At 31.1% G+C, this 13837-nt stretch overlaps 1 protein-coding gene across 1 annotated transcript in view; it reads left to right on the forward strand.

Annotated features, from left to right (window-relative positions):
• Positions 1–9214, forward strand: part of LOC147067478 (uncharacterized) — a 135750-nt gene extending 126536 nt beyond the window's left edge. The window contains exon 10 of the mRNA XM_085953609.1: positions 9093–9214. Coding sequence (XP_085809735.1) covers positions 9093–9214 — 122 coding nt within the window. The remainder of the gene's footprint in view (positions 1–9092) is intronic.
• The last annotated feature ends 4623 nt before the right edge of the window (positions 9215–13837 follow it).

The following is a 13837-nucleotide window of genomic DNA, read 5'->3' on the forward strand; positions in this document are numbered from 1 at the left end:
CCCTTTAAAAATTTCTGACGAATCGATTGCGTCTTTTGCATCAAAGAAACGCTCCGCTGCATGATAATCGTATACGTATCAGTATAAGTTGTACGTTCTGCCATTTATACTCGAGGATAACCATTGCCATAGTTTCTCAGTAGCAGATCGCTATCCGTGCGAACAGTCAGTTCTCTTCATATGAGATGTTATCTCTCTATACTCATGATTTTTTCATTTCGATCTAAAATTATATTGTCAATTGGAAGTTTTTTAACGCAAAAAGAAAATTCACCTCGTATATTAGGTAGTTTGCGCGTTATACAAATTGTAAGTAGGTATTTAAATAGTACCAAATAATTGCAGTGTGCCTTCTACTAAAGACAAACTTGAAAAGTTTCATTTTCCTGTTCGGTTAGCGGAATTTTCCACCTGAAAAACAATCCTCCGAGGACGCGAGCGGAGCTGAAACTTCTAGCTTTATTCTGCTAAGGGGATGGGATATATTATTATTTACAGGGCCGCACTGTAAAACTTCCCGTGTATTTAAATGCATTGATTATCGTCACCTCAATACTACAACTAGATAACTCTGATTTGGTCATTGTTGAGAAAATGAAATTTAAACTTTACTTGATTAACATAAATATCTAGGCTATAATTATTAGGTATTTAAAATACCAATGTAAAATTGGGAACAATTATATTATGTATGCAAGTGGATCAAAAATATTGTAGATATATTATTTTATTTATTTAATGTATTTATGGTTTTAAAGTAATCTAATATTTTCAAACACAAAATTAATACAGTTCTCGTTAACTTCTTACTTACCTAGCTGTATCATTTTGTAGAGAAGGTATTGGTTTTTATGCATTAAATCAAGGAATATTAATTACCTCAATTACTATCCGACGCCCGGCTCTCGTCAAATATTTTTAGTTATAACGTCTGCTTGAACTTGCTAATAATTTTTAATAAACCATTTCTTTTATTCAACGAATAATTCACAAGATTTTTACAAAGTAACATTCCATATATTGAACATACGTAACTTGAAAACACCTCAGATATACCCACTATAAAAAATCATATTTGAAAAAAATAGCGATACCAGTGGTTATATGGGTTCAAATCCCGTCGAGCATCGTATTTTTTTTTTCAAATATAATTTTTTCTAGTGGGTATATATCTGAGGTGTTTTCAAGTTATGTATGTACGTTGGAAATATTGCAATTTATTGTTGTTTTTATTTAATAAACCGCATTTTTTTAGTACTTATTCCACTTTTAATTAATAGATTAGGACCGATTTCGTCCACCTCAGAGGGACATTTTCAACCCTCTCAATCTTTTCAACATTTTCTCTCTCTGAGGCGGACGAAACCGGTCCTAATCTATTGATTAAAAGTGGAATAAGTACTACAAAAAATGCGTTTTATTAAATTAAAACAACAATATAATGCAGTTCCACCATGAATTGACAGTTAACAAGATAAAAGAAATATTGCAATGTTGTCATTACTTTAAACCCCCCCCCCCCCATCGACATATCACTCTAATGTGTATCAGCACATTGGTTTAAAAAAATCAATGTGTTTAAAAGAGGTATACACTAGAAAACCTCTAAGCTAGATTATTATTAGGTAAGCTAATAAATCAATAAAACGTTAGCGAAATGTGTGTCGGTCTTTATAATTTCGTAATCTATGAGAGGTAATATACAGTAAATTTCTGACAATAACTAACTAGGTACAATAGAAGACAATACAATATTAATGTTAGACTACACCCCTGGTTTTCAAGAGGCTACCGTCAGAAGCGTAGCCCAGGAATAGAATAAATTATATACTCCTCCGTCTCTCTCGTACCGACTTAGGGGATGGGGGCTGTAGGCTAAGTGTCTTTAAAGCGGATTTGGAGGATTTCTTTGCGAATAAAGATGGATTTTCAGACTTGGGAAGAAGGGATGAATTTTAAAAGACTGGATTTAGGATGGCGAAGATAAAAAAAATGTACACTCTGAAACATCTTGAAAGGTGAGAAACACAAAAAATGTAATATCACACATCTGCAAGACTTTGTTAAAATATGTCTCACATTCTTATAAATATTTTAACAGCATTGAATTAAATAATACATACAGTTTTTGTTATTTTTTCGAATTCGCCATAAAGCATTAACGCTTTCGCTGCTGAATAGATAATGAGATTTTAATTGCCCCCTTTAAAATGCACGTTAATTACATCGATCGGCCGCCTGGTCATTACGCACCGTGTGCGTCTTCCGCGTCCAAAGTATTAAAGTGTGCACGAACATGTGTGATAAAATTCTTAGGTTTATCTCAAAAAGCTATTAGATATATATTATATTTACTGCGATATTAACTAGAAAAATACTATTATACTCGTACCATCGTTTGATAACACAAATCAATGTGAATTCTTTAGAAATTTTAATAATTTTAGTTTGCAACTTAAATGAGTTGTAACATTTTATTTGTATACTTTGTTAAATAACGTGATGCAAAAAGTACTGTAATTATTATATATCTATAGTGAATTTTCCGCTGCGGGTATTTTCTCGTGAAACATATAAATATCGATTTGAATTGGCCTTAGATACTTATATATATTTTATGAATTGAGTGCATTATTGACGCGAATATTCCCAGTAGTTTTTTTTGGGATATGACAAGATTCACCAATTTTTAATATTATTCAAATAATATACCTACACCCAAAGACATTTAAAAATAGATGAAGAGACAAAGGTTTCTTCAACATCTTTGTATACGCCTAACAATTAGTTCTATGGTATCATTATTATAACATAAAATAAAGAAGTAAATAATCATTTTAACATCTAAGCAAAATGTACTGACCTTCACAGAGTGTAGGATATAGTAATAGATGTTTTCCGAGGAATAGTTGTTAAACATTCACCCAATCCACTGGATCATATTCGCGGTGAAAAAATATGACTTTTTCCCCAATGGTTATAATGCTAATATAAGACATTCCGAAGGTTTTGTATTCTAGGGTTTTATGGCCTGATCGTCATTAAGTCATACATCAAATCTCCCTTCAAATGTTTAGTCTATGGCGACCTACTTCATATTTCTAATTAACCTGTTCTGTAGTTATGACCTCAGAGCAATATGTTTTTTTGCTTTAGACCGTTTATTAAACTTTAGAAATAATGTATACGATTTAATAATAGCAGTTGTATATCTAATTATTATATTATTGTAACAGTGGATATTATGAAAAGGAAATATCGCACACCAAAATAGAGACAAACTCGTTTTGTGAATGTCGCTTTCAAACCCTTTTATGTCTCCCAGTCTATTTTAATATAACACAGGTAATTAGTTGTTATCACAATATCAGAGCTATGACAATTCATTGATACAATATATATCACGAAAGCTTAACTGAATAAACTGACTAAATTTGTTGTTTAGTTTACCCTTCTACTTTTTAGTTACCAATGAAAAACATTTTTTTCGAATGATTCTCTCTTCATTCCTTTGTTTTGATTGTCCCATTTCAGAATTTTAGCAAACTATACTTATTATTGCATAGTACCATTATCTATTTTCTTAACACCATCGTCACATCATCATCATCAGTCTGAGACTACTATTTCAAAGTAGCGAAATTCCATTTATCTTAATATGCATTAAATTTAGCAAACCTAAACGATGACATCCAGGATCATTATATTTCTTGCGTTTAATGTCTTACACCTCATTATGTCGGTAACCAAAACTGCCTTCAAAGTCATGGTCTATATGCCGACTATCGGTAAGTATTATTAATCTGTTATGTGGTATCAATGCAGTTACTGAATTTACCTCCGAAAACTTCACGAAATACTAAACAACATGCATAAAAATAAATGAATGACAATTACAAATGCTTTAAATATCTAAATGCATTATACATTGCCTACATATCCAGTATCGGGCCCTAATGATAGGATCTTTGGTGGGATCCTTTATCTATCGCTAAGGTTAAAAAGGCAGTGTGGCGCCCTACAGTAGCATTTTCCAAATGGTGTTGTAAGGGTAGGTTTTCAGTGTATTATTAGTGTTTTATTAGTGTTTTTTTTTTGTATTTTATGTACTAAGTCGACACACTAAGTATAATAAAAAAATTTCATCATATAACTACATATATTAAAAGGTTACTAGTCTCGAAGAGTCGACTTTTTGTACTATTAGAGAAATTTTTTGATGTGTATTTATTACAACGTTTTTATTAGGTCGTATTCTTATTTGTCCGGTGGTTGTTTGTCCGGTACAAATCTTGCAATCGATTTTTAACTAACTTCCCGACTAGCTGGACATTTGAAACTTTTAGAATACATCAGAACACGATGCCAATGCATTTTTTTAATACTTTTAGCCATTTTTAAGTAGAATTAAATTCATTTTCAGTTAATTCTGTTTTGTATGAAAAGTTATTTCGGAAGAAATCCGTAATCCAATCCACTATTACTGGTTGCTAGGGTCCTAACAACTAAATATTCATATATACGTGCGTTACTATGGAAATCAATACGAGTGTCAAAATGACATTTCAGTTTTATTTCTATCAAATACAATTTTTTTTGATCGTTTAAGCTAGTCAAGTCAAGTTCATATGATTCAACAAAAAATTTAAAAACGTTATATATAAAAAGTTCTTTTTATCTTGTAATTTTAATTTATCTGGTTGATCCACCACGGCCCCCAGGCTAGAGATAATATAACCAAACATTATAATTATATTTCTAAATATATAATGCATGACCTCTCAAAAATACGAAACATAATAATATGTATGTACGAGTACCACCATAAAACATCATATCTCAAATCTATTTCAAACATCTAAATTACAATACAATAACACAATATAATAACTATAAAGCTATATTATTGTCTATTTATATATCGGTTCGTTATCACATCAAATGAAATCTCTATATAATCACTTTAATATTGTAAATGAACTATTAAACATAAGGTTCATTCAGGGAAAGTTCATGAAAATATTCAACAAAATGAGAAAATAGTAAGTGAAATCAATGATACCGATTCAACATTTAAAATAAGAACATGAAGAAGTTAATCACTCATGTTACGTTGGTAAGATCTGATGATACGACGTACATACATAACCCATTCCATTCAGAAATGCATATGCAAACGATATACGTGCGTCCGTCCGTTCGTGATTGCATTTCCCGGGCGGGCTTCAAATTAAATTTCCAACCTTCGTAATACGTTTCTAGCTTTTATATGGCATTGTCTATGTCTCTTTAAACGCGTACCCTGTTCACTTTTATATACGTCGTTCTATATTAGTAGGGAAATAAAAACTGTTGGAAATTTTGTATACGTTCATCGAATGAATGAAACACTCAATGTCGAAAAATAGACTATAAGTGAGGGTGAGTATTTAGCAGGGTTGGCTATATTAATTTAGTTTACACATAAAAATCAAAATGTCTACGTATAATTTGTTTCACAGACATTGTTTCTATACTCAAAGTTTATATACCTCAAAGAGTTTGACTCAATCATTGCAATATGTGGTGGCGGTTTTAGGAACGCGGAGGCCCGACACACTGACTCATTTAAGCCCCCCCCACATCCCAGTAAAAATATAAATGAAATAAATTTCAACAATAATTGTTTTATTTAGGTATTACCTATTGTATTAATAATTAATTGGATGACCGGTTTAAACTGTTTCGAGGCCTCCTTTTAAATATTCTGATGAATCGATCGAGTCATTTACATCAACGAAATACACCACTTTCAATATGCATGCAATCAATACAATGAATAAAATAATTTTCTATATTACTGTTATTCTGATGACAACAGGATTTTAAATTTCTTTTATTTTGTTAACTGTCAATTCATGGTGGAACTGCATTGTATTATTGTTTTTATTTAATAAAACGCAATTTTTTTTTGTAGTACTTATTCCACTTTTAATCAATAGATTAGGACCGGTTGCGTCCGCCTCAGAGGGACATTTTCAACTGAAAATTGTCGTTGAAAATGTCCCTCTGAGGCGGACGAAACCAGTCCTAATCTCTTGATTAAAACTAGAATAAGTACTACAAAAAATGCGTTTTATTAAATAAAGGATTTTAAATGAATACCTACATATTTTTACTTGGTTTAGACTGATTGATAATATTTACATTGCAAACGAATTACATTGATAATATTATAATTAATAATTGTAATATTTTACATAATATAATGTAACACTAATATGTTCTGTACGTAGAACCTTACATTATTATTACGACTCTTGTACTTTGCGATTTTTTTTTTTGACATTTAAAAACGTGAATCCAAAATGTACCTATCCCTAATTTCCCATCTGCTATCGTTCTTTTCTGTCTCTTTGCCTCTCTGTCACTCTACCCCCACTCCGGTGCATCGTGCAGGGTTGGAAAATTTAAGGCCAGCAATCCACAAAAAACATATTGAAAATAAACTAATAAAAATTAAATATACCTACGGATATACTATCGCCCCCGTCCCGTGGGGTAGGCAGGTCATGCGTTTCATAGGGGCGGCACATTATAAAGGTCGATGAATGAAAAAACTGACACAAAGATTACAACTTTGGAGAAATTATTTATTTTGAAAGATATATGATATTAAGTCCGTGGGTCTCAAATGGAAAATTCGGCCTGCTCTATTTTTACCACGTTTTTATTAGCTCTTGTTTGTCCAGTACAAATTTTTTCTTGTTTGTCCAAATCTTGCAATCGATTTTTAACTAACTTCCCGACTAGCTAGAATTTGAAACTTTTAGAATATATCAAAACACGATGACAAAGCATTTTTTAATACTTTTAGCCATCTTTAAGCAGAATTGAATTCATTTTCAGTTAATTCTGTTTTGTATGGAAAGTTATTTCAGAATAAATCCGTCAAAAGTTAAACACTATTATTGGTTGCCCATTTAATGTTCTGTTTATTGTTCTATTAGTAACAATAATAATATATTCATTGACATGTTTTCTTTTTCAAGTAACGTTTAACGTGGTAACGTTTTTTAGTCATCTTTACACGATTTAAGAATTAATACATTCGTCGTCATCACAAAACAAATTGACGTGTTCACAGCTCGACGTTTGCTCTCCGATTGCCAGCGAGTCCAAAATTTCGTCGCACCTATAGTTGAAAATTATTTGCCGTTTCACTGAAGTACCGTCTTAAAACGTCACAAAATGAGAAACTGGAATTTAAAAGTATATATTATATACTTCTTAGAACCAAGAGTTAAATTTTTATGTTCGATTACATCGAAGTGAAATTAATGGAAATTAGCCAATGGTCAATTCTTTAATGTGACATCTTATGTTATATCATATAGTATGAAATGAGAATAGACTAGGGTACAAAACATTATATATTTAGATAAAAAAAATAATCGTAAGATATTATCTTTCTAGTGTACTTATATAATAAAAATATTGTACAGTTAGTAAATATTACATACTTTCTAAATTATCACAATTAAATACTTACACAATTTTTAACTATACCTACTTCAGATTTAACAGGACTTCAGATACCTACATTTTTTTAAATGGCAACAGATTGCGAAAACAGTTGATAGGTACTATTCATTTTAATACAACGCATTTGTTTTATAACTTCAAAAACATATTGATTATATCTGGTTGTTTACCCCCCTTTTAAGCCCCATCCACCCTCTGGCCGCTGTGACATTACGCAAAGTGGTTTTGCCATCAAACGCGAGAGGCGAATTCACTTTACGCGATACTACCCCCCCGTACGCCCACTCACCCCCACTGCATGTACGGCCATACCATCGACAATAATTCAGCTACCCACTGACATAAAAAAACAGATTTTTAAATAAACATTTCTTTAAAGCTTAAAACAATGAATTTAATTTAGATTCTCCTTACGCGATAAAAACTCATGCTACCATTTCCCTTATATATTAGAGATAATTCAGGGAAGTCAATCTGTTCTGTGATTATACTAGATTGTAAACTCATGGCTACTCCAGACCAACATACATCAGCTGTCGATTATCGAATTTGTGTATAAATACATTTAATCAATTACTTTTTTTATTCAACGAATAATTCACAATATTTAAGAATGTATTATTTATCTTGGAGTGATCCGTGAGGTCTATGTTAGTAAATAAAGTAATACCTACTTTGGTTTAAAATATAAAAGCATATAGCCAATAGTAGCTCAATTTGGAAAGCGCTTCAGAGAGTACTATAAGAGCCATTAGTTAAAAATTGTCGTAATTAAGTATGGTACCTCTAGCATAGTGATCTATGTGCACGGGCGCGAAACCCGAGAGATGCAGGTTCGATTGCTGCAGGGTGTCTTACTTTTTTCAGAAAGACTTTTTTCTATTGGTTATAATGTTAAATACATTTAAAATGTTTCAACTGCGGCACTCTATGACATTGTTGATTTGGTCTATCCATCTGGAGGTAGTTCTTCCTCTTATCAATATGTAGGTCGAGTTTTTCTATTCCTTGTCGGCAAATTATGCAGGAAATGGTAATTAATCGTCAAAATCGTAAAGGGAATAAAGATACAACGCTGGTCCATCGTTGGCAGTGGCGGGCTTAGGGACGCGGAGGCCCTACGAACTGACTGATTTTGTACCCCCCACAATAAAAAAATAGAAGAAAAAACCATAAATCACATCATTTAACTAAAAATAAGAATTATTGAGGATGATAATGATGCCACAAAGGTATAGGTAATTCGTTTTTTTTGTGTAGAAGTACATAGCTGTTTGAATGGTTATGTTACGAACCCCTTTGATGTAAATTATACCGATTTTGTTATGCATTGTGAGAAATTCGCAACTTTTTCATTTATGATTTTGCTAGGTTGTAGGTAGTTAAATATTTGTATGACTGGTTTGAACTGTTTCGGGGTCCCCTTTTAAAACTTCTGACGATTCGATTGCGTCATCGGCGTCAAAGAAAATCACAGGTATACATAATATCTACAACGTGCGAGATCAGACAAAAAGAAAAAATAATATGAAAAAAATAATTATAATTATTATTTGTTTGTTTTCCAGGGGGTGGCGGCAGTGAATTCGGATATAGTTCTCCATACAGTGGCCAATATGGATCCACGCCCTACTCGCACACAGCGTACACGCATGCTCCACCCACAGGACCCCTCCTTTCAAAGTGGTAAGCAATTATATTCACATATAAGGTGTTAAATGACAATTTCTATAATCATAATACAGTGTATTAATTAAAATAAAACACTGTAGTCGCGCATTCAAAACCGGTTTGTGCTATCTACACAACTTTACTATACAGTAGAGACAAAAACCTCGCGAATTGTATGACTGCGTCCTGTGAGATAGAAAGCAAACTTTTGTCTACGTATGTGTATAAGTATCTACTTACATATTATCCAAATCTTGACAAAAAAACATTTGAGATGTATAATAAATACTACAATTTATTACCTGAGATGATTTCTTTTTTTCGATTTGAAATAATTCATCGATGAAAACACTTGTTTGCGAACATAAACGATCAGACATACTGGACATACATAATTTTAAAAGCACTTCTGAGAAAATTTATTATAACCAAAAGAAAAAAACTTTTTGAAAAAACTAAGACACCCTGCCATATCAATCAAATCTGCATCTCTCGGGTATCAACGCACATTGACCACAATGCTAAAGAAGTCATACTTAATTACGACAAATTTTAACTAATGGCTTTTAATACTCACTGAAGCGCTTTCTAAATTGAGATACATTGGCGACCGGCTTTTGTATTTTAAATCTTTGATAAAGTATATTAATTGTAGTAAGATAGTAAATTATATTACTCTAATTACTAACCGGTGACACGCACCACTCCAAGATTTTTTGTTTTAACTTACTTGAACTTGCTAATAATTTTTAATTAAATATTTTTTTTATTCAACGAATAATTCACAAGATTTGAGAATGTATCATTCTAATTATTGAACATACATAATTTTGAAAACACTTGAGTGTTTTAAAAAATAGAATGTTACATTCTTAAATCTTGTGAATTATTCGTTGAATAAAAAAAATATTTAATTATTGTCAAAATAGAGGTTGCTATTTTTTTCATTAAATTAAATATATTGTATAACGAATTCCGTTCATTTGAAATTACATTTTACATTAATGGTGTATAGTATAATAATTATTATAATGTGTTAATTTAAATGAAGTTGCACAAATTCATTTTTTCAAACGAAACTATTTTCAAGGTTAACTAATTGCATGTTTTCGATGTGGTAAAATTAGAAACTGCTAGAAAAAATATGTTCCAAATACAAAAAAAAATTGGCAATAATAGTAGGTACCTACTCAGCTTTAGTGTATCAATTTTAAGCTGTATCCTAGTCGGAGACACGAGTGTCGTAGGATCATCATCACTGACATAGAATACGGAGATATCTTTTTCCTAAATATTTTCTGGAACAGTTTAAGCAAAAAATATTCCTTGTTTTAAATAGCATTAAAAGTGTAATTAATAGGCACAATTTTGCGTTTTATTTAAATTAATAATCCGATGCATTTCCACCATGAATTTACAGTTGACACCATAAAAGAAACAAAAATATCATGTTTTATTAGTGATATTCAATTTACTTTAATTTTATATAATTTTAAAGTACCTTGTCATAATAATATTATTATATAAATGTTTGGAATGATTCAGTTTTAAGATGATTTTCTTAATTCCGTGTCCGAATCTTAATCCACACAAATGCAAAGAAAATTACGTACAAAGTTGTCTAAAACTCAATCTTTTTTTGGTTTCCTGAAAATTATTATTTTACACTAATCTTCCTGACCTCTGGCACATAGAATAATAAAATTAATAGTTGTACTATCGGTTATTTCGGTGAATTTTCACTCGTTCAAATGTTTTCATACAAGTTACTGAACACGCTGTCGAAAATGACACTCTTGGGTTACTGAGTGTCTTCCATCGGTAAAATAACTTTCATTAATTCTACATTAATGTTTTTTTTGGGATTTTGTTTAAACTAATGTAGGTATTTCAAAATAGTTACTCCATTGGGGATCTGTCACGTGGGGTATATTGTATATTGTACGTTGGCAACTATTCCTATTTTCCCGATTGAGAGCATATTAAGCAGAATGGCTATTTTAAATGTGCCCGCTTTAAGAGTGCAGAATTCCCGCGGGAAAAATACATACCTACCTCAAGTACCCCTTTCTCCCCAATTCCCTGTTCATTCAGTTCATATCGACAGTGAACAAAGAATATATTATGGATCTCAGAGTCAGACACGCTTATCTAGAGTAACACAGTTTCGAATTATTGAAACAACAATATATCTGTGGACTTTGGTCAATTTATTATGTATTGTGCAAAACAAAAAAGAATTTTACTTTAATTTCCCGTTGGGCAATTGTAAATTATATTATAAAATTAACCATCAAATACGTAATGAACACCACGGCCAGAATTCAAAACTATAAAATGTAATGCTAGTTTTGGTTCAAGGTTATTCACGATGTTCGAGCGGTTACCGCATCGGCTTTTAATGTCGAGGATCCCGAGGAATCTAGGGTCTTGCAATGGGTCACATGTTGTTTTTCAATGTGTGTTTTGACCCAGAATATTGACCTATTAGGTCAAACAAAAGAGTCTAACAATTTTAGTATAGGTACAGCTGCGAAAGCCAAATTCATACAATTATTTTCAAGAGATAGATTATGTGATGTTCTAGTACCTAGTCATAAAATTGCCAAACGCTACAAATCTGTGCTGATTTAGTAACGCCACTGCACGTAGTGGATATCTCAATGCAATGGACGTAAAAAGAACAAAGTGTCAGTGTGCGTAGAAAGGTCGGTTTAGGGTTCGAACCCCGCCTGGGGAATTCTCTCGATTTGTCAATTGATTCTCTTTTGAAGACAAACAATTTTATTTATAACGTCGCTTTCAAATGTGTTCGAGAAACGCTATGGTACCCACATATATCAAGGATTATTTCATGATATTATGATAAGTGCGTATCTACATAATATGTAGATATTTAAAAGGTATCCTTACACTCATAATATGTAGGTATAGTATACTTATCTCACAATAACACGTGTATCGCTTTTTTCGTGGGATACCTACCTAAGATTCATAAGAAAATACAATGAATGAATACCGAGTTTATAAAATAAATGAGGATTATTGAATAGTTTCTATTTTATAACCATATTGTCAAGTCAAATAATAATTTATTATTACATTCAATTAAATTTGTGGATGAGTGATGTAAAGTATCCTGGGGGGCGAGGGCGACTAGATACAATGAAATTGTAGTAAAATGATCCTGCTTACGACATTCATACTTACCTAATAGTAGAAACTTCGGATATTGATATATTCCACGTGCGTGAGTAGAGTTTAGGTGGACATTGGGTTTATAAATAGTATGTATACTGCCCTGCTAAGTAAAAAGAAGTGATTTTGGTTTTAGTGAAATGAAAAAACAAGTTTAAAACTACCTACCTTTTCTCTTATATTAGGTATGTAAAATTATGGATTGTTTTTAGGTAATCTATTGACACTATCTATTTAGGGAATATGTCAATCCAATAATTTGACATATTATAAGAGAAAAAGTATTTTAAAGTTTGTGTTCTCAATTCACTAAAACCAAAAACAGTCTTTTAACTTAGTAAAGCAGAATACTTAGTCATACTTTTTATATTACGCTGTTTTTTTTATTAAATATTGTTGATAATATTACTGTTTTCATGTCATGTGAACGTAATAAATTTATAATTTGCAATGTTCACTTGTAAATTTAAAAAAATATATGTAGATATGAAGAATTATCGTCACATATAATATAATTGAAGAACTGAATAGAAGATTGGCCAAGTAAAATTGGGACTTTCTGCTATGACAGTTCATAAAATCATTTTAATTCGACAACTACAATGCAACGATCAAAATGTAAATATTATGATACGCATTGTTTGTATTATTTAAAATGTTTTTCTCAAAACTATAATCATGCACTTAAACCACTCTTCTACCCAGCTCCTTAATTGTGGACACATAAATTTGCTATCTTCCATAGCTGTATAATTATTAAAAGTATCACAATAGTATATGAAAGGTCCCATGTTGGTTAGTTTTTTTTAATTCATTAAGCCTGCCTAATCAAATCATAATAGATAATAATTAATACTCTTTTATCTATTTATATGTAAATAAAATTCATTATTAGTATTTAAAACAAAATTTGTCCAAAAGGGTGGCCATACTAGGTATGCCTACTTCCTTGAATCCGCCCATGATGTAATCAATGTATTAAAATATTATTGTTTTTTTTTTTATATAGTTATGATTTACGAATTACATATATATATATAATTTTTAATTTTCGATAAGTAACCCATTCTTTTCTTTACTTTTCAGATATGAAAGAGACATTCGTCCACCGAGGAACAGTTTGTGTACAATCAAACCTATAAATATGGTGACATTTCAAGAATAAACAATCGTACTTAAAGTTACATATTAATTATACTTAGTGATAATTAATATAATTATTATTATATTATAACAAATCCAGTGCATTTCATATACATTAAGTGACGCAACGCTAAACTGGACTTAACATAAAACAATTAATATTTTTTTCATGTGGACACAACATGACGTCTTTGTGAATGATTAGATTTATAATTTAACCCGGCAGCGAAATAAAAAATCTTTTTTAATTATTATTAATGATTACTAGTGTTGTATGTATCTAATGTTCTTTTCCTTTTAA

The sequence above is a fragment of the Rhyacophila brunnea genome, unplaced genomic scaffold (genome assembly GCF_057557595.1).
Source record: "Rhyacophila brunnea isolate RB1 unplaced genomic scaffold, BYU_Rbru_1.0 scaffold_4, whole genome shotgun sequence".
NCBI classification, from domain to species: Eukaryota; Metazoa; Arthropoda; class Insecta; order Trichoptera; family Rhyacophilidae; genus Rhyacophila; species Rhyacophila brunnea.